At 40.6% G+C, this 22,574-nt stretch overlaps 1 protein-coding gene and 1 long non-coding RNA gene across 3 annotated transcripts in view; one reads left to right on the forward strand and one right to left on the reverse strand.

Moving 5' to 3' along the window:
- The window catches only part of mxi1 (max interactor 1, dimerization protein), a 44,975-nt gene extending 30,937 nt beyond the window's left edge, over positions 1-14,038 (reverse strand). Inside the window, exons 1-2 of the mRNA XM_077604590.1 lie at positions 13,475-14,038; positions 13,190-13,292 (exon numbers count right to left, since the gene is read on the reverse strand). Coding sequence (XP_077460716.1) covers positions 13,190-13,292; positions 13,475-13,547 — 176 coding nt within the window. The 5' untranslated portion in view covers positions 13,548-14,038. The remainder of the gene's footprint in view (positions 1-13,189; positions 13,293-13,474) is intronic.
- A 587-nt stretch (positions 14,039-14,625) lies between these two features.
- LOC144077107 (uncharacterized) lies at positions 14,626-19,141 on the forward strand. 2 transcript variants are annotated; one of them, XR_013300886.1, is made up of 3 exons: positions 14,626-14,741; positions 18,569-18,874; positions 18,946-19,141. It is a non-coding gene; the product is annotated as an uncharacterized LOC144077107 (long non-coding RNA). The 2 variants fall into 2 exon arrangements; XR_013300885.1 differs by lacking the exon at positions 14,626-14,741 and having other exon boundaries at positions 14,748-18,874.
- Positions 19,142-22,574: the final 3,433 nt, after the last annotated feature.

Genomic DNA, 22,574 nt, shown 5'->3' on the forward strand with positions numbered 1-22,574 from the left:
GTTTATATAAGTGCATTTGTATGTTTAAGGCTTGTATAAGTAACACACATTGGTTTGTACTGAAAAAAACATTTAATAACATGGAGAGAATACATACAGTACTGTATACATACATTAGAGAGAGAGAGATTTACTAGAAACTGGCCGAAAGAAGCTATCTAATGACGATTGCAGTTTTCTTTTTTTCCATCATAAATGATGCGGTAGCACTGTATGGCATCATTCAATTGATTTGCAAACTTTGTGCAACGTTCAATATTTGGGTCCTGCTGCTCGATCTTTATGTTTATAAATGGTACTGACGGTCGAACGATTCAAGTTGTATTCACGTGCAACGCTCACCACTTTCTCACGTGCATCAAGCTTTGTTATTATCGCCACTCATTTCAAATGAAATGGCTTGCCTCTTCCTTGCACCTCCCTCAATAGAAGCCTTTCGCTTTTCACCAACCATATTGAATAATGGATGCACGAGATATTTAATGATAAAAATGAAAAAGGTTCTTTGCGCACTGGATATACGTTCACGCACTTACGCACTGCAACGAACTGGGCAGAGGAAGGTAGATGCTGGGTGAGCTGAGCTCTCACAGCGGCAGGCGTGAGATTAGCGGCGGAAAGAAGCACTACTCGGAAAAAGGTGCGCGATGCAAAATTGAATTTAGGAACTTTTTTCGACATAAACGCAATTTGCAGACATGTTCGTATGTACCGTTGTTCGTAACTCGAATGTTCGTAAGTAGGAGAGCGTCTGTAATTCAAATTATTCTGTATTCTTTGCTCTTAGACTCTTATCTGATCATATGCTCTGATCGCAGCCGGACACATGGCATCTTTTTTGGCAACAAGTTGCTTTATATTTGGTGTGAAGTCCTGTGTTGTGGAAATTCTCCGGCTGGACTGCAGGTGCTCATCAGTGAGACGACTTCTGTGTGCTGTTTTGTTAATCTTCACCACTGAGAAGAGATTCTCACAGAGATATGTGCTCCCAAACATGCACGAGGTATGAGCCCTATGAAGACGGAGCTGAGGCATTGTTGCAGGGATGGAGTGAATGAACTGTGTGGCCCCTGCAGTGTCGTACTTTGCCTTCAGTATCCTATTACACTGTAGGTCAATCAGGTACATCTTAATCTGCACAGGTGCAGTTTCAACATTGACAGCAAATGGGTTGCGAAGCAACTCTAAACTCTTCTTGTGCTTCAAAGTCACTAAAGCACATTGGCGGGCCGTCAGGGCCTTCAAGGCCTAAGAAATATCTGAATCATATATTATATTTTGTCCATCAATACTTATTAAATAATTCCAAATTGTCTGTTAGCTTCCTTTCATTGCTTTTCGCCGTGGTTGCACTGCTTCCAGATGTGTTTTCATATTGAAGCATTTAACCAATCAAATTTCAGCCATTATTTGTTGCCAGGGTCAGAAATCTGCCTCAAGGCCTTCACAATCAGTTCTGCGGGCTCTGCTGCATTAAACAAGCGTCGATAAGACTGTTGCTTTAACCAATCAGATTTTGAGTTGGCAACACCACAATGCATAGTCGCAGGCGTAGGGATACGTCATTGCCTTGTCGCAGCCGTAGGGATACGTCATTGCCTTGTCGCAGGCGTAGGGATACGTCATTGCCTTGTCGCAGGCGTAGGGATACGTCATTCCCTTGTCGCAGGCGTAGGGATACGTCATTGCCTTGTCGCAGGCGCAGGGATACGTCATTGCCTTGTCGCAGGCGTAGGGATACGTCATTGCCTTGTCGCAGGCGTAGGGGTACGTCATTGCCTTGTCGCAGGCGTAGGGATATGTCATTGCCTTGTCGCAGGCGTAGGGATACGTCATTGCCTTGTCGCAGGCGTAGGGATATGTCATCGCTTTCGCAAAGTATGATTGGCTAGTGATTCGCCAGAGCTACCAAACTGTATTTGGAGCGAGCTGCACAAGCAAATATATTGTTTTGTTGATTTAAAGCCATTTTCAAGTCGGACTATGCCAGAAATACGACAGGACAGCCTCGACTTTCAGCATTAGCTTCGATGGCGATATAAAAGAAGGAAGAAAGAAAGGAGGATGGATATTGTATACAGTTAAAAAGGATTTTTGGTGAGTAAAATATGGCTATATTCCTAAATAATATTTCAATTGTGGACCAAGTTCTGATATCTGAAAAGCTCCAGTGTTTGTATTTAAGCTCAAGTGTTTGTATTTAATCACTAAAAGCTGCTAGGAAGTGGATTTTACCACGTTTTAGTGCAATTTTTGCCGTTTCGCGTATGGACGTATATGGACATATCGACGTTCATCGCTGTCTTTTTCGCGGATGCATTGATTCTCACTTTAGAACATCGCTACATTCTACTGGGCTCTCATCTCGTATAATGACAATAATCAATTCAATTCAATTGGCTCTCTCACAACAACCACTATCCATGTTTCAAGATTCTCTCTTACATACCTGTCCACTTCGACTAACTGCTCCCTTTGTTAATTATTGCAATTCCCCTTATTAAGCGATTATAAACCGTAAAAATGCAACGCAGCACAGATTTTTACACACACACTAAAATGTAGTACAAAGTGGACGGCTTTCGGCCCTGGTAGAACGGGCTCTAGCCACCATCTGGCGGACAAACACGGGTATTATGTCTCCCATAATTAGGGAGGGAACGATTTCAGCGGTGCAGGGCACATTTTCATATGCTTTATTTATTATAAGACATTAATAAATGAGGGCGGCCCGGTGGAGCGAGTGGTTAGCGCGTCGGCCTCACAGCTCTGGGGTCCTGGGTTCAAATGCTGGTCACGTCCAATTGTGTGGAGTTTGCATGTTCTCCTCGGGCCTGCGTGGGTTTCCTCCGGGTACTCCAGTTTCCTCCCACATTTCAAAAATATGCATGTAGGCTGATTGGACACTCTAAATTGCCCCTAGGTATGGGTGTGAGTGTGCATTGTTGTCCGTCTCCTTGTGCCCTGCGATCGGCTGGCCACCGATTCAGGGTGTCCTCCGCCTCTGGCCCGGAGTCGGCTGGGATTGGCTCCAGAGCCACCCGCGACCCTAATGCGGATAAAGCGGTTCAGAAAATTTGGTGATTCTCAATGATCCCATTTACTTTGATTTGCTTCATGCTTTTGCTTTGTTGTTCTGTCTAATCACCCTCTTGCTACTGCCACAATGAAATTTCCCGAATACGGGATAAATAAAGTTATCCAATGCAATCCAAAAATTATTTCCTTATAATTTTCTCTCGTTTTTGTGCGTTTACATATAAAGTACACCTCTACTTACGAAATTTTTAAGTTACGAAAAAAGTTCTGGAACCAATTAATTTCGTAAGTAGAGGTACGACTGTAGTCCACTTTTTTACTGCACATATCCAGTGCTCCATCAGTTGTAAGTCCAATAATTTTGTCCCAGGGCAGTTTCATGTTGGTTACACTTTGATATACATTTTCAAAAATGTATTTTCCAGTCGTTGTCCCGTTCATCGATTTAATGTCCATTACTTCCTGTGTTATGTGCAAATTGGAGTTCACTCCACGGATAAAGATGGCCAGTTATGTGGTATCAGTTATGTCAGTAATTTCATTTTCAGCAAGAGAGTAGGCAATAAAGTATTTGCTTCTTTCACTCAACTGTACTCTTAAATCAGTGGCCATCTCACAAATTCAATCAGTAACTGTATTTCTACTCAAGCTTATATTTACAAATCTGCTTTTTATCTGGACATAAGGCGTCGAACACCTTGATCATGCAGGTTTTCTGAAATTATTTCTCCGTAAATGGCCGGGCTGATTTGCCGATCTCCTCTGCCACGATAAAACTTGCTTTCAAAGCAGCTTCACTTTGTGATTTTGCATGGGAAAAAACATCTGCTGGAATATCTGATTCTTCTTAAACTCTTCTGCTTTCTGTTTCTTCTGCTCTGCATCCAGGACTTCCAGGTTATTCTTATGTTTTGTCTCAAAGTGCCATCTTAGATTGGATTTTGTATTCACAGCCACATTAGCTCCACAAATGAGACACAGGTTTACCGGGAATGTCAGTAAACATATACCGTATTTTCACGCCTATTTGGCGCATCGTTTCTTACGCCGCAGTGTCAGTAACGAGTGCTATTTCTGTATTTTAGACACACAAAGCACGCACCATTTCATTAGACGCATATATGTTATATATTTCATATGGATTAAGATCGAAACGCAATAGCGCTGGCTACCGGAAGCAGCTTATTTCCGGGTTCCGGTGCGCAGTGACTGCTGGGAAATATAGTTCTTGGGCGCTACACCCACACGCTAAAAACACGCTTTAAAAAGGCAACGGAAGCAAAACTGAGTTCGGTAGTGCTTTATTTGGACATTTTACAATTTACTCAAGTCATCATCACCTTCAAATCCCTCAAACTCCTCATCTTCTGTGTCAGAATTAAACAATTGCCCGAACGAGCCTTCCAAATAGCCGGGTCCCCACCTCTCTTCATTTTCAGAGTCACCGTAATTTCCATGTGGCTCCTTAGAAATTATGCCGGCTTTGGCAAAAGCTCGAACAACCGTGCAAAGCAGACACGTTCGCCAGGCGGCAACGATCCATTGACAAATCGTAGCGTAAGAAGCCCGGCGCTGCCTGCCACTTTTCGTGAAGCTGTGTTCGCCAGCGATCATCCACTGCTCCCACGCCGCTTGTAACTTTGATTTGAAAGCCCGGTTGATGCCGATGTCCAGCGGCTGTAATTCTTTGGTCAAGCCTCCGGGAATGACGGCAAGGTCTGAGTTCATTTTCATGATCTGGTTTTTAACCGTTACTGTGAGATGAGCACGCATGGAGTCGCAAATCAAAACAGATGGCGAGCCGTCATATACGTCACGAGCGCCGCCGAGACTGGTTACGTGACGTATACTCAGAGCTTGCCGTCATTCCCGGAGGCTTGACCAAAGAATTACAGCCGCTGGACATCGGCATCAACCGGGCTTTCAAATCAAAGTTACGAGCGGCGTGGGAGCAGTGGATGATCGCTGGCGAACACAGCTTCACGAAAAGTGGCAGGCAGCGCCGGGCTTCTTACGCTACGATTTGTCAATGGATCGTTGCCGCCTGGGCGAACGTGTCTGCTTGCACTGTTGTTCGAGCTTTTGCCAAAGCCGGCATAATTCCTAAGGAGCCACATGGAAATTACGGTGACTCTGATAACGAAGACAGGGGGGGCGGCTATTTGGAAGGCTCGTTTGGGTAATTGTTTAATTCTGACACAGAAGATGAGGAGTTTGAGGGATTTGAAGGTGATGACTTGAGTAAATTGTAAAATGTCTAAATAAAGTACAACCGAACTCAGTTTTGCTTTCGTTGCCTTTTCAAAAAATGTTTTAGCATGTGGGTGTAGCGAGGAAGAACTATATTTCCCAGCAGTCACTGCGCACCGGAACCCGGAAATAAGCTGCTTCCGGTAGCCAGCGCTATCGCCAGCCGCTTGGCGCCCCCGCGAGCGCTCCCGCTTGGCGCCGCTTGGTGGCGCTCGGCGCTCACAAAGGGCGCTCTGCATTATAAGGCGCCCTGTCTATTTTGGAGAAAATTTTTGACGTTTTAACTTTTATGCGCGCCTTATAGGCGTGAAAATACGGTACTCACCCTCCCATCGGTTATTAAAGGCTCTGTTTTCATAATCAACTTTTCTCTTTGGCATCCTAATGGGTATCTTCGGCTAACGGCTATCTTAATATCTTGTAATAGTTTGACGCGGGAAGATATGACTCCCTAAGAAATAACACCAGGTAAAAATAGAAGTAACACTAAAGATGTATTGAAAAAAAGTATGACAAATAACAATACGCTAAAAACACTGATAGATTACGTAGCAAAAGCTTATGAAGTAAGAACACAAATACTAAGAAGATTTAATAACCAAATGTAAATAGAAAAGAACCAGGAACTCAGTAACTAGGTGGACCTGGGGCGAAACCGAATAGTCTTGGAGTTGCATAAATTCTGCAACCCATGTGATAAAAAAACGAGTTACAAGGAAGACCCTCCTAAAAAGGGAGCAAAAGCATAGAAAGTTTTTTTTTCTTTTTAAGATTTTTTTTTTCTTTTTTCAATAAATGTGGTTTTTTTACGCGGGAAGTACGCAGCAAGGCAGCTGAAGCGTTGCATTATGGGATCTGGGGTTCTGTGCAGTATTGTGTTACTAGCACTTCATCTAGATGGGCCATTAATAACGATAATGTAAAATTATCTTGCGGGCCGGATATGATTACACAGCGGACCTGATGTGGCCCGTGAGTTTGACACATAATAGCACTAAAGCAGGGGTCCCCAAACTTTTTCTTGTGAGGGCCACATAACTTTTCCCTTCTCTGATGGGGGGCCGGTGTCAGTTTGTAACAGAAAAAGCCATGGAACATTAACTTTCTGTTGTGCCATGCACAATCTTCTCCCTTTGCTCTGAAGTTTATGCACGACACCACAACCGTCATTACAGAATCCCACGTCAACATTTTGCAGCACAGTGCTTGCTGGTGAATTTGGCAGTGGACTCGTAGCGGGGCAGTGAGACCCCTTTTTTCCAACTCCCGGTTCATGCGTCCCATTATTAGACCGCAAGTTTCGGCCACCATGCTAGGAGCCCCGTCAGTCGTGATGCTAGCTAGCTTTGACCAGTCCAGGTCCAACTTCTCCATGGTTTGGCACACTTTGTCAAAAATATCCTCTCCCGTTGTAGTCCCTTTGAGACTTTGGAGGGCTGCCAGATCCTCGCAAATCTCAAAGTTTGCGCTAACTCCACGAATAAAAATGAGCAGTTGCGCTGTGTCTTGCACGTCCGTGCTTTCATCCAGTGCTAATGAAAAAAAGTCAAATTATTTCGTCTTCTGCTGCAGCTGGGCATATACATTACTCTTCAACGCGTCTGGTCATTGTACTCACCGACAGACTTACGGCATTAAATGCATCTTTCTTCTCGGGACACACCTCCTCCGCGACAGTATCCATACATTTCTTAACAAACTCTCCGTCAGTGAAAGGCTTACCGCTGCTTGCTATCAATTTAGCAACCCAAAAGCTGGCCCGAACGGATGCCTGGTTCTGCTGAGATACTAGTCCACTTTTTTGCTTTGAGAGTTTGTCTGCTCGTATTTGGCCTTGCAATCTATCGTACTTGTCTTTGTGACGGGATTCATAGTGTCGGCAAAGATTGTATTCTTTGAATACCGCCACCGTCTCTTGACAAATGAGACAAACAGCCTTTTCTTTGCATTGAACAAAAAAATAATCGTTTGTCCACTCCAGGTTAAATATCCTGCATTCTGAATCAATCTTTCTCTCACCTAACTTTTTCGCCATTATTCCGTTCTCAAACATTAATTAAATAATTTGATATTTTTTATTTACAAAGACAGGGATATTAACTTCCTTATGATATTGACCCAAATAATTTGCAATCCAGCAGACGATCGTTTCGATTCATACAGTATCTCAGAAATACGACGTGCGATAATTTTTCTGAAGATTTTCCCTTCAAAGTAAGACATTTGAACTCCTTTTTAAAACCATGAATATGGAGGTGAAACTTGTGAATCAGAGAGCGTCTTATACAAGAGAAATTGTAAAATTCAACGATTTTAAGGTAATTTTAAGGGTACGACTTATATGTGGAGGCAGTCATTATGCGAGAAAATATAATAAGTTCATCCAACTATATTTTAAGTTTTTGGAAATGGCCATATAATGTGAGGTAAATTTAAACTGTTTCTTTTTGTGAGGCTGAAAATGGTCTGCTTGCCAATGATGATGTCTTCAGTTGATTATTTTATTTATTTCAACTTTTGGTTTGAATGCAAATTTCTAAAAATAAAGACGCCCTTCAAAATTTCTGCAGGTTATATTCTTTAGTTTTCACAGCGTAAGGAGGAAGTTGTCTTATCTTTATTGCACAACAGAACAACAAAAATACTTTTTAAAATCATCATATGCATCCCCGCGACCTTAGCGAGGATAAAGCGGTTCAGAAAATGAGATGAGAGATATTTCTTATTCTCTTCAATAATCCGTATAAAGAGTGATTTATGAGTGTGTGTGTGATTTTTTATGGTGGCCAGAAACGGCTGTCGGATTCAAATAGACGAATGATTGAATTTCTTCACCTTCTCTAAGCGTGTAAACTCAACTTTTATTTGTTAAAGCTGAAAGCAGAGTTGGTGTATGAAACGTTTTTACATGATGTGCCCTAAACGCACCGCATGGCTGATTGGTCGTAACACAGGACACCTTTCCACGTCATTTACAAAGGTCATTTTCGGAAGAATTTCCGCCAGCAAGTCTCTAGTCTCAATTCCCCGGAACACTTTTTTTTCTGTCGTTTCGGGAGTTATAAAACATCCATCCATCCATAAATCACGCTTTTTCTATTCTATAATCCTTATAAGGTGTGACATATGGATGGGTGTGTGCACCTTGAAACCAGACTGGCGTGCTTCCGCTTAGTCATTCCTGCTTGAAGTTAGTTGCATGAACTACGCAACACCACCCCTATTGTGTGAGTTTTTATTTTCGTCATATTTTCACTATGGTTTACAATGTTTTACCAAAAATAACACCCAAACATTGCTTAAATAGGTAAAATTTGTCAGCCTTTCTTTTGAAATTGACTGTCAGTTTTCCTTCCTTTTTCCTAAAAGGCATACTCCTGCTTCTGTATATATTATAAATTCCTTTTTTGCATACTTAACATACTCAACCCGTCACTTTTCACCAATTATGCCAAAAAAGAGGAGTTCTCATTTTGTATCGAGTTGGGAAAGGCGTAAACACTTGAAGCGCACCAAGATGGCAGGACAATCTTCTGCATTCCAAAGTGGTGGCGAGGCTTTGACCTCGGCGGTCATATATTAATCCTTATAAAGCGTGATTTATGGATGGGTGTGTGGGTGTGTGTATGTTAAGAGTCTCTCGCTGCGTTTGTCCAAACCGTGTAATGATAAGAGTTGATTTTTTTTATGGTGGCCAGAAACGGCTGACGGATCCTATTAGACGAGTGATTGAATTTCTTCACCTTCTCTAAGTGTGTAAACCCAATATTTTATTTGTTAAACACCCATTTTTCAAAAGAGATTTTTTTTAAATAGCGCAACAATTGTCTTTTGGTTCTAAACAAGCAGGTGGGACCGGTGAAGCTTAAAAATTAAGGTATCATAATTACTTTCATAATTGAATAATGAGGAAAGTAGTTTATTTAATTAGTCACAGAAGTTTGAAGTTTAAAATTTGAAAGAAAAAAGATGTCAAAGTTATCGTGATAATTATCGATATTGACTGATATTTTTTTAATCATGGTAACAATTTTGTCACACCGCCGAGCTCTAATAGCCACGCATTCATGGAGATCAATCTAAGTCAGCTTGCTCACCGATAGCCCTTTATCAACACAAAGACTAACCCTAACCAGTGATAATTATGATTTTTTTTAAACCACTATTTTAGACATGAAATATGCATAACACTGTTTTAACATCATGTACAATAAATTCCAGACTTTTCAGCATTAAACATGTCAAGCAAAGGCTGGAAGCACTGAATTAGAATCATCCCAAATTGCCTATTATAGTATCTTCAATACAAATGCAAAGGTGGGGGGAGAAAAGCAATTGGATCAATACTAATGTCACACTGTCTCTGAGCGACATGAGGTGCCCACTCTCTACAGCAGGGGTCGGCAACCTTTTTGACGGAGAGAGCCATAAACAATTCATATTTTCCAAGGTTATTTCTTGAGAGCCATACTCAAAATTTAAAAAGTACAAATACACTAAAATATGTGCTATTTGTAGTAATGTCACCACTTTTAAAGTACAAACATTCTCTGAGATCTTTTGACAACATTGTCGCGCTGTTGCTAATCAATGATAATCAATGGGAGTATGCATGCAATTACACCTTCCAACCACAACAGAGAACGGGGTCCTGTTGCAATATGAACGCAAGTTCCAGACCAACGCTCCGGAGAAGAAGAGAATGATAAGGAAATCTGGTTTTAGCTTGATTATCAATAAAGGCTAACACAGAGCATGAAGGCAAAAGAACAATAACATGACCAAAATTACCGATTATGATATGCAGGACAACACAAACGATCCACTAAAAGATCCAAGACAATGCTCCCTTGTGTTTTTTTTTAAATGCCTCGTAAATACCGGTGCACAACGAGCAGCGTTAGTGAAAATGTCCTTAACCCACTGTCCTCATTTGAGGAAAGCGTGTAATATTTTTCTTACTTGATATCAAGGTGTTCCCCATTTCATGTAAATGTTCTGAAAATCTAAAACGTTTTATCTTGGGTGAAAATGGGTTCAATTCATTCAACTTTTTTTGTTTAATTGTTTTTGTAAATGGCCAGAGGTAAATTTACACTTTATTTTTCTCATCTCATCTTCTGAACCGCTTCATCCTCATTAGGTTCACCTATCCCAGCTGACTCCAGGCCAGAGGCGGGGGACACCTTGAACCGGTGGCCAGCCACTCGCAGGGCACAAGGAGACGGACAACCATGCACACTCACACCCATAACTACCATGCATGTTTTTGGAATGCGGGAGTAAACCAAAGAACCCGAAGGAAACCCACACAGGCCGGGGGAGAACATGCAAACTCCACACAGGCGGATGTGACCTGGATTTGAACCCAGGACCCCCGGGGCCGCCCCTGTTTCTCATTGTGAGGCTGAAAATAGTCAATGGTGGTGATGTCTTCAGTTGATTATTTTATATATTTCATATTGCACAGCAACTTTTGGTTTGAAGGCAAATGTATAAAAATGAAGACGCCTGTCAAAATTTCTTCAGGTTGTATTCTTTACTTTTCATAGCGTAAGGAGGGAGTTGTATTATCTTTATTGCACAACAGAACAACAAAAATAAAATTATCGTATTATTTTCTAATAAGCAAGGTAAGTTACTCCCATGTCTGAATAAGGAGGAAATTAATTTATTTACTTATTCAGAAAAAGTTTGAAGTTGAAAATTTTAAACAAAAAAGATGTGATAGTTATCGATATTGACTGACATTTTTTTTTAATTGTGGTAAAAATGTTGTCATCTCATATCGCCGAGCTCTAATAGCCACGCTTTCATGGAGATCAATCTAAGTCAGATTGCTCTCCTATAGCCTTTTATTAGAGCTGAGCGATATGGCAAAAAAATGTATTATAAAAAAATTATCAGTCAATATCGATAATTATCACGATAACAATCACATCCTTTTCAAATTTGAAACTTCAAACTTCTGTGAATCTGTAAATAAATTAATTTCCTCCTTATTCAAATACGAAAGTAACTATGTTACCTTACTTTATAACAAAAGAGAATAAGAAATATGATTTTAAAAAGTATTCAAGTATTAAAAAGTTGTGCTATTGTGCAATAAAGATAAGACAACCCCGTGACACTATGAAAAGTAAAGAATAAAACCTGTAAATTTTGACAGGTGTCTTTATTTTTCTAAATTTGCGTTCAAACCAAAAGTTGTTGTGCAATATGAAATAAATAAAATAATCAACTGAAGGCATCATCCCCATTGACAAGCAGACTATTTTCAGCCTCACAAAAAGAAAGTGTAAATTTACCTCACTTTATATGGCCATTTACAAAAAATTGAAATAAAGTTGGATAAACTTACCATATTTTGTCACATAATGACCGCCTACGCGTACCTCACAAATGGCCATTTACAAAAAATTTAAATAAAAAAGTTGGATGAACTTAACCCATTTGAACCCATATTAACCGAAGAGAAGTTTCAGATTTTTGCAACGTTTTCAGAACATTTACATGAAATGGAAAAGCATCTTGATATCAAGTAAGAAAAATATTACAGGCTGTCCTCAAATGAGAATAGTGGGTTAAAGACATTTTCAATAAGGCTGCTCTTTGCACGGGTATGAGGCATTTAAAAAAAAAGGGGCGGCCCGGCTGATGAGTGGTTAGTGCGTCGGCCTCACAGTAGGAGACCTGGGTTCAAATCCTGGTCGGTCCAGTTTGCATGTTCTCCCCGCGTGGGTTTTCTCCGGGTACTCCGGTTTCCTCCCAGCAAACATTTGGTGTGTTAAAACTCATCAAAATCAAGAAAGTGGTTCAACATGCTAACTGGCTCTCGCATGATGCCATTTTGCTCCAACATTCAACATCTTGTGCCGCCACTGCATACATAACTATATATTTGTGGAGCTACTAGTCCACAAATAGCTGACTATGATTTTAAGATATGTTCTTCGACAGTGTTATTAACATTTTTATCTAAACTCACGGGAAGTGTTAGGAGGAGAGAATTAAACCAATTATGACTGTTGCAGAGGCAGAGGCAGACAGCATTCTGCGCTGATGATGAGTAATACGCAATTCCCATTGTTGCGGGCGCTTATATTAATATTAAAGCGCTGAGATGGAGTTGGGCTTTCTTTGGTGTGTGATTACTAACAGACTGATTCATGTAAGCAGCTTGACATCAAAACAGAATACAATGCCAATCTTTTTTTTGTGCATGGTTGGGGGATTAGGAACAAAAACTCACTACAATACAATTATGTTTATTGTCAAATGAATTGTTGTTTTTCCATAAGGGTCACAGGTCAGCTATATCCTTGTTACTAATCACAGGGCACAAAGACAAAAAAAGAAGAAAAGACAGTACGTAAATTTTTGAACAATAAGCATTCAAAAAGTACAGAGAGAATACTGACAAGCACACACCACACCGGATTTGATGACCAAACCTATTTAGAGGCAGCCTATTATAATATTGTCATCATTTTTTTCGCAGAATTATTTTTGCTAAATTGCATTTGTTCTCATTTGTTTATGCTGTTACAGCTAATGTGTTTAATATATATAATATTTACCAATGGGTCAGTACAAATACTAGTCAGTCAAGCCACCATGTTAACTATTCATACAATTACAGGTAACACAGATCTGCAGAAATAATAATAAATAATTACTTTTTTCGTTTTAGAGCCATTGCTTATACCACAATTCCTTGCCTTGAGCTCCGCAGTAGCTTTGTCAATCAGCTGATGAGAAGCTGGCACTGAGGACCCCACAAGCACACAAATCAGATATGGATGCACGTCAAGCATGTGTCCCCTCATACATTTGATTCATGGGAGTCAGACTGCAAAAAAGACGTTCATGGGCATGGTGGGGGCTGGGGTTCTCCTACCTATTGTGGTTACTGCTGAACTTCTTATTTCGGAATTTCCTTTGCCTCTGGTAGTTTGTTTCCTGATTTGAAGGAAACGTCGAAGCATATCCGTGTTCACACTCTGTTGGAAGACAAATATAAAATCAAATGAAAATATTTCTTTAGAACTGCAAGATAAAACAATCCACCTTGTCGTCTCCTTTAATATAAACTCGCTGCATGTATTTCTCTTCAACGTGGGATTTTTTTTCCTGGAAACACTTAAATATCTTTTGTGTCGACAATTACATATAGTGAAATTACCTCGTTCTCTTCTTTCGAGGTACTCCGCGGCTTCCAATAGTCGTTGGATATTTATCAGCTGAACAGCCGTCATTTTTTCCAGAGCCTAGCTGTCGTTTACCTTATCGGTAGCTATGATTGCTACAGCGTTTAACATTGGTAGTAGCGATAAGCCGATAGAAAACACAAGGAAGACAGTATTTCAATTATTCCTACGATAAAGCAAATATATAAATATTTTTCGTTTCATAAATATTTTTCGTTTAATGATCTTATTTGAGAATTAGAAATCGTGTTTCCAGCGCAGACAAACTAGCGAGCTACTCCTAATTTTTTCCAGGTTTATAGAAAATGTCAAAAGCAGAGTATTAAAATACTAAAATGTTTTCATAAGTACGATGGTACTCGGGCTACAAAAATTAAATATAAATAATATAAAAATTCCCCGATGGAGACGTAGGTCAGCAATTGCCCGATGCTTCTTGCTTCCTCTTCTGTTTGTTTTCCATAACTGCACAGCAAAGAGGGAGGGACACAGGGGAGGAGGGTCCACCGTCAACGTGAAGCATTGTGGGAAATAGTGTCTGTTCGTTTTATGGTCATAACTGTCAAAGTAAAATATTTCCAAATTCATTCGTTTTAAATTTTCCCTGTTCATGATAACGAAAAATGATTCGCAGTGACTTCACTGCAATATTTACTGTTGGAAACAAGTGCACAAAACTGCATGGCTAACGAAGATGTGATTAAAAGTTGTGTTAAAAGTCCCAAAAAGGTATGCTTCAGTATCAATTAAAATACCACTTTTTAAAAGTCAAGAGGTGCGAACATAAGTACTAATATTATTATAATTATAATATTAAAATTCGAACTGTAATCAGCACACACATCTTTATAACTCGGTATCTTTATCAATAATTACAGACTAAATATACTCTAACTCTACTCTACTTTAATTAATGATTATTTATTCATGCAACGTCAATACTACAGGCTATAGTATAAAAGTGTGACTAAATTGATAAACAGTGAGTTGACAATACAGTAATTCGCCCTTTTCACAAAGCCTATAAATGCATACAAATGGTGGGCGTGGTTTACAATCAAAGCAAGGCCCAGCAACACGTGACGTACAAGGTGTATAGCTAATTTATTGGTAGACGTATTTGACAGAGTTCCTGGACAGAACTCACATTTAACCAATCAGTGAGCGAGTTTGCGCCATGTGGAGGCGCATCACGCCCACAAATAACAGGAAGTAAACAATTCAGAGAGTTGTGGAGAAAGGGTATGTATATACTATTACTGGGACGAATGTAACTCATTTTCCTCAAAGTAACCGAACTTCATGCGTGTTTCTGTTTCTGACTAAAAATAAACAGGAAAAATCACTTAGAAGTCGCTTCCAGAAATTCAATATAAAAAGACATTCCGGAGATCATCCGGATTACGCAAGGTTGAAAAGGTTTCGAATGGATTACATATTCTTACATGTTTCTTCTTGGGAGCTGGAAGCTTTTTATGACAGTCTGCGGGAGCAATGACAACGTCATAGAAGTGTCTTGCAGGGCAATGTGGTTAAATGTATTATACATCTCTTGGGAGTCAGCATGCAGAGTTTGCACACCCACACGTCCAATCAATGTCACATTTTGCTATTTTGAACGATTTGTGGACGAACTCCACAAAATGCCTCCGTGCGTGTAAACATGCACACACTCCACCGTGGATTGCAGGCAAACAATGAAAAGATCCACGTTATAACAGTTGTAGAGTTGTAGAGATCAAGCACATTGTTCACAGTGAACACACTGCTTAGTTACATGAAACTGAGTTCTTTGTTGCCTGATTTTGCTCACAATGAAGTGTGTTAGTCAAATGCATATAACAACACATCACTCACTTCCATTCTTCCTCTCAGAGTTCTCCAGAAAACGAGGAGCCTCCAGCAACACCTGCACCTTCTTCATAAAAGTTAGTGTTGGTGTGCTCCATTTGAGAGTCTTTGACGTTAAATGTGTCATTTTAAGGACAACGAGACATCTTCAAGTCTTGCTGTTTCAAGACATACTTCTCGGAATCAAAGTAGAATTCCTCGCTCTTCACACTTCTGTGACTCTGTGACTCTCACGTTTGGCCTTTTTCCCCTCTGTTGGTTTGTGTGGCTTATCAGAGGAAAATATGTGACTTGCTCCACTGGAAGGTGTTCGCGTCCAATGGATTGTATTTTTTTTTATAAATGTGGGCTATCTAATGTGGAGAACAGCCAAATGTCAGTGGAAGTAGGACCATGGAAAACCTTTTACCCACCCCTTTCAATAGAGAAACCCTGCATGGTCCCTATGCTCGTAGTGTATTAAAACAGCACAGTGTAAAGAAAGATGAGCTTTTTTTACACTGATGACACACATATTTAAGGATGGCAAAAGTTAAGAATTATAAATCCAGAAGTTCAAACCCAAACTCATCACGTCCACGCTGCCTTTAAATTTCTTCAACTGGACTGTGCCACACTGTGGACTCGGTCGCAATCTTGGGCTGTTCAGAAATTAAATAAATCAAATCAATCAATCAAATCAAAAGCCTTTATTGTCATCAGACACACCTGCCTATAATGAAATTGGTGGTGCTACTCTACAAAGTGCGTTTTCCCAGTAAAAACATAAATAAGTAATATAAAAATATAAAAAGCCACGTCCTGGCAAGGTAAATTCTAAAATATTGCACAATCTAAGATAAATAAAATAATAATACTTCTGTTTTAAAAAAAATCAACCAATTTGGAGTGTTCAAGCAGGCTACCAGGGAGGCCCGGTGGCGTGTGTTGAGTATGAAATGTATTCTTATACTTTTTATTAGTCAATTGGTTTATTTAGTGTAGTCACTATAATAGAATTTTGCATAGTCTGGTGGAAATTTCCGTGAGTGCAAACCTCTTTCACCGTGCCACCTTAAATAGATATTCTGAACTAAAAAAAAATCCAAACTCATCAGCTAGAATTGACGGCAATAGTCTCACAATTAAAATGATTAGGCACCCTTTGCCATTTATGAGTTTTCAACATGAACTTTCCTCTTCTTTTACTAACTTTCACAACCCTGTAAATTCCCTTATTCCTAAATTTATTTGACAGATATCGCTGTGAGCTGGCGGCCCGGTGGAGCGAGTTGTCAGCACATCAGCCTCATAGCTCTGGGGTCCTGGGTTCAAATCCAGGTCACGTCCACCTGTGTGGAGTTTGCATGTTCTCCCTGGGCCTGCATGGGTTTCCAAAAACATACATGGTAGGCTGATTGGACACTCTAAATTGCACCTAGGTATGAGTGTGAGTGTGCATGGTTGTCCGTCTCCTTGTGCCCTGCGATCGGCTGTCCCACCGATTCAGGGTTTCCCCCGCCTCTGGCCCGGAGTCAGCTGGGATAGGTTCCAGCACCCCCCGCGACCGTAATGAGGATAAAGCGGTTCAGAAAATGAGATGAGATGAGATTCAAACTCAAGCATGTTCCCCACAACAACACAAATTTCTACATGATATTCCAGAGCTGCCAACCTCCGTCGACCCCATTTCAGGAGTACCCTTGGCCCATTTCCGGAGTATTTCCGGAGTGAATGCGATTCACGCAAAATCGATAAAAAAATGTTTAAAAAAAATAAGCGTAGGTGATAGGTTTATTATTAATACACTTTAATCAAACAGGGAGACATCTTTAACATACACTGGCTACAACTTGCAAGGAAAATCACTCCCAACTCGCCTTCGTTCAAGAGGATTCTTAAGAGCAGCATCCTCCTCTGTCCATTTAGTCGCTCATAATTCAAAACATCTAAGGTAATCTGATTCAAACAATTGCATAAGATAACACCATCGAGGTCAAAAACAACTGCCATATCAAGCGAACCGAGCGTCATAATTTGAGAAACATATGCGAGTAATCCCGGAGGTTGATTGATAGCCATCCGCTGAATCAACAACAATTTAAGCGTCCTTCGCAGATCTTCATTGTGAACTTGCATCTGGGTAAAGGGTCGAGGTGTATCTCCCAGCAAACAGTCCTTGCAGCCGAGGACCCGGTGAGGTGTTACGTCAACAAGCTGGAGCCAGCTGTCCTGGAGGTTGACCTCGAGTTTGCCCCAGTCTCAAATTAAAGACACTCTTATACAAAAGTAATTAAAATGCATACATCTATAATATTATCCAGAATAACCCCAATAGTAGGACAATTTAAACCAAACTGTTATTGTCATGTTTTTACATTAATTGAAATATTGTGTTTTTGTATACTATTGACAAAGTACAGCATAATGAAAATAATGATCTTTGTATTTGGGTCCTTCCACGTGTGTTTTACAGTCAATAATTTCAGTAATTCCACCATGTGCAATGTGCAAATGTCGGTCCTTTTGGAGACGGCTTCAACATGGGATATTTTGTCGAACACGAACGAATGAACCTCTGCGAGTGTATGGGTTTCTTATTAGAAGTGTCATCCAAATTGCCATCCATTTTGCGCTTAAACCGAGCAGGCATATTGATAAGACTTAGGAGTGCTGTGTACGTCTACTTCCTTTGGAACAACCCCGAAAATGATAGGATTTGTTTCAAAACAAAAGACTGGTGGTTTAGTCAGCCTTAATAATACCTACTTCCATTATGAAAAAAAACGAAAGCAATAATGTTAAAGCGATAGAGGCTAGCTATGCAATCGATTTTGAATTGATTGCCACGCTAAAGTCGCAGAAGACGAATCATTCGTCGGAACTTGTAACTCGGATGATTCACAATGCACTCTTGTTACCGAATTCTACCTGTTTACTGTGCAGTTGAATCAAGATGGCGGAAGCCGTAGGTATGGTGTGAATTTCGAGGCATTTAAATTGGGAATTTGGTACTTTTCCGAAATAGTAGCTTCAAAAAAAAATCGTGAAATTTTTTGGGGTATTTCTGTAGTTTAGGGAGGTTGTCCCGGAGTTTGCGTTACATTTCTGGAGAAACTCCTGAAATTCCCGAGTAGTTGGCAGCCCTGATATTCATCCGTTTAACAAACCACCTATTCTCACTCGGGTTATGGGGTGTTGGAGCTAAAATGACATTTCATATTCTGTCTTTTCAACAGATGATAAGGCTGAGTCTGGGCAATACACCTGTGGCACATCAGGAGCGTTCTATACATAAATACAACAATCACAGTCAGCTGACTGTTGGACAACTGCTCTTGCTTACCACTGTGTGTGCCCATCATTCCTTCATAGTCCTCCAGCCTTCATGTGATTGCTGTCAGGGTCAGACAAGTGGGCGGTGCGCCTGTCATCCAATTACAGGTCCAGCCTAATGGGCTAAGCAGCAGCAGGTGTGGCTCATCACAGCCACAGAGCTATTTAAACAACCTAGAGTTGGACCACGGTGCTGGATCGCCTTCACTGTAAAGTACCCTCTCGTGTTACCTCCTTGTTTCTGCCTTCTCTGATCTTCGACCTCTTGTTTTTGACCTAGGACAATGAGTACGATCCCGACCACAATTACGACCACGTTTCTCGCCTAACGGATCCCGTACCTCTGCCTTGGACCTTTCCCATGGACGTCATGGCTCTCGACCCTCGCATCAGCCTCCCCGGCCTGCCTACACTACTCCCTCGTGCCTTCACTCTGTCAGGGTGAATTGCAATAAAGATATATCATCACCAGTAAAGCTGTCTTTATGCCTGCTTTGGGGTCCTTCGCCTAAAACCCATAACGAAATTAAAAAAACAGCACCCTTTTTTTTTTACAACCAGTATCCTCAGAGAGGAACAATTTTCACTGAGTACAGTATTTAAAGTATGTACTATTTTTTTAAATATATACATTCTATTTAGATATTAATTAATCACAATCTTTTGATGTGCTTATAACTGTAATTAATAAATATACACTTTTTTATAATTGTACTTGTGGAATTGTATTTCTGTATAGGCGCAAAAACTTGTAATGTGGTAGTAATGATGAAGGTGATCCTACTTTGCGGTTTTTCGTTTATCGCAGCCATGTCTGGTCTACATTATCCTCAATATTCGAGGGATTACTGTAATGGCTTCACACTCGTCATGCTCTCTCAATGTACCCCCAAAAAAGCGGACAAAAACTGCTTTATTTTCCAGTCAGTCATTGAAACTTGACACTAGCTGCAGAATAACCTCAGCAGTTTGCTTTTTGTGGGTAAGTAGGTCTTTGACGGGCCTCAAGCAAGGCAGAAGCCCAAGCCAAACAATAGGGGCCAACGCGGGAGAGTGGCTGAGCGGGTCCTCTAAACCGCCATGCCTAAAACTAGGCCATTTACCAAGGCTCCATATAGAGACAATGGGGCTGGAGTGATAACATGCCCAATATTCTGCCCAAATATTGGACTAGAAGGTGACAAGGCTCATTTAAAAGCAGCATCCCAATTTGACATCCGTGGTTAAACCAATCTGAAGATTTTGTTTTCAATTCATTCATTTTCCGAACAGCTGATCCTAACGGGTCGCGGGGGTTACTGGAGCCCATCGCAACTAACAACGGGTACCAGGCGGGGACACCCTGAATCAGTGGCCAGCCAATCGCAGGGCACAAGGAGACAGACTGCGATTCATGCTCAGTTTTCTCATGTTCAACCAGTCTACCCTGTATGTTGTTGGGATGTGGGAGGAAACCGAAGTACCTGGAGAAAAGCCACACAGATTCAGGGAGAACATGCAAGCTGTGAGGTCCGACCTGGGATCGAACTCTCGTCCCCAGAACTGTGAGGCTGATGCGCAATCCACCCATCTGCCATGCCGCTTGTTTTCAATTCCTCAAAGGAATTGGTGTGCAGCCTCCCAGTCATGAACCTCGATTTGTGACCATTTCCATGTTATATCTTTCAATTCTATTACTCAGCACTGCAACAAAATGAATGTGAATTTACATTACATTTGGCAATAATTTCTTGTTCTGCATCATGTTTCATATTAAACTATTACGCAATTTAAGTGAGTGTGACTGGTTAGAAGTTATCCCTATTCTGAGTGTTGGAGTAATCATTATTATAAATGTGTTTGCAATGAATATAAAGCCTTATAATATACATGCTTACTATATTAATCAATATATTTGCTTATTAGGAATAGTAATGCTCATCCTAAATGTGTAACTATATTAAACAATATATATATATATATGTGTTGATCGCTTTTATGTTAGAGTTGAATTAATATGTGACAAACGCTTACGCCAAGGTCGCTCTCCAGGACAGCTGGCTCCAGCGAGAGATACAAGTTTGCTAGGACATAAACAATACACTGAGTTCTTGCTCCGAGGACTGAGTACTGGAAGATACGCCTCAACCCTTTCCCCAGATACAAGTTCGCAATGAAGATCTGTGAAGGATGCTTAAATTGTTGTTGAGTCAGCGGATGGCTATCAATCAACTCGCATATTGTTTTTCCTTTGTGACGCTTGATATGGAATTGTTTTGTTTCTTGCTTACGCAATTGGATCGATTACTCGCATATTGTTTTAATTTGTGACGCTAGGTTGACGCTAGGTTTGCTTGATTATGGAATTGTTTTGTTTCTTGCTTACGCAATTGGAATCGATAACCTTGTAATTGTTTTGATTTGAGGCCTTAAATGGGCAGGACATAATGCCTCTCGTTAGAATAATCTTGTGGGGTGAGCGGACGGATGTATTCTCTTCTTGCAAGAATTAAATGATGATGTGACTACAGATGCCTTTTTTATTGAAAGCTGAATTGGAAAAACCTAAGGATAAACGTACAATTGGATGAACCTAACACTGAGGTATTCAAGCCTGATGCTCTTGGGGTGCGGGAATGTTCGGGGGGTCTCTGCCCTTCACCCCCTTCTTGAAAAACACAAAGGTCTGGGCAGACACAATGTGCTAGGTGAACAATTTCGGCAAGTCACTTGGCAACTCCCAAGCAAGCACAGCCACTCATTGTGTGCCAGAGTCATGGGAGAGGAAAAAAGATGACGCAACCTTAATATTTCACACCCCCAGAGTGAATAAGTAAGAGGAGGGGCCTTGGCTAAACAGAAATCTTTCTCTTTGAGAAACATGTTTAATTCTACCACTGCTCATGTATTTTATTTCGGTGTTATGCATGTGTGAAGGGGAACAGGGGTGGCAAATAGGGTGCTCGCACCCCCTCCTCAAACAAAGGACACAGATGGCTGGCCCTCCTTGGCTTTCGGGTGGGGTGGTGCGAAGCAGACACCTGTGATCTAGCCCGGTGCCCTCCCATAGAGTTCATTTTACCTTTCAGCAAAGAAAGAGAAGGTGGACAGAGGGGCTCTCCCCATCACAAGAAACGCTAAAAGCTAATGGACGCCTCCCATTCCAAAATTTTAACACTCACCCCCTAGAACTGGCCCATGATCCTTGCTCCTCATCAAGTCACATGCTCAGGTACGTAGATGAAAAGAATGTGTTAGTGTTGGGGTGTACTCAAAATCTCATTCATAACATATGACTTTAGTTTAATTTGGTACATATATCTAATGATATGCATTATTAACAGGACAATTATTAAAACAAGGACAACGTTAAGGCCAAAACAAACAGCTATGCTGTTGAGAATGAGTTTTATTATCCTGACCCCAAATTCCAAATTTCTTCCACCTACAGTATTGATTAATTTTCTTTCCCGCTTGGGACAAGAGGATGCTGGAGCCTATCCCAGCCAACAGCAGGCGCCACACCTACAGTATATACTTTATGAGTCAAACATGTGCCATCATTGTTGCAGTTGAACGGGTTGGCTACTAAGTTAAATACCAAGCAAGCAGCTTCAGATGACATCATCTCCTTTTAAAGGCATCAAGATCTTGACCGCTGCCCACCTGCACAAATTTTTGATTTTCATTCACTAACTATGAATTGGAAAACAAGATGAACCATAAAAACTAAAATGGAAACAGCCTTGTTTTTACATCCCCCTTATGCCCTTTCAATTTAATAAAATTAAGTGTTTTTTGTTGTTTGTATTTTTACTTTGTTCAAGCTTCATGGTGAAAATATTTCCAATTCTACCTTAATGAGATTGTCTGGAATTGATTAATATATTATCACATTTTAATTTTCTTAATATTTCTATCTGCTGATTG

Source organism: Stigmatopora argus, chromosome 7 (assembly GCF_051989625.1).
Source record: "Stigmatopora argus isolate UIUO_Sarg chromosome 7, RoL_Sarg_1.0, whole genome shotgun sequence".
Classification (NCBI taxonomy): Eukaryota; Metazoa; Chordata; class Actinopteri; order Syngnathiformes; family Syngnathidae; genus Stigmatopora; species Stigmatopora argus.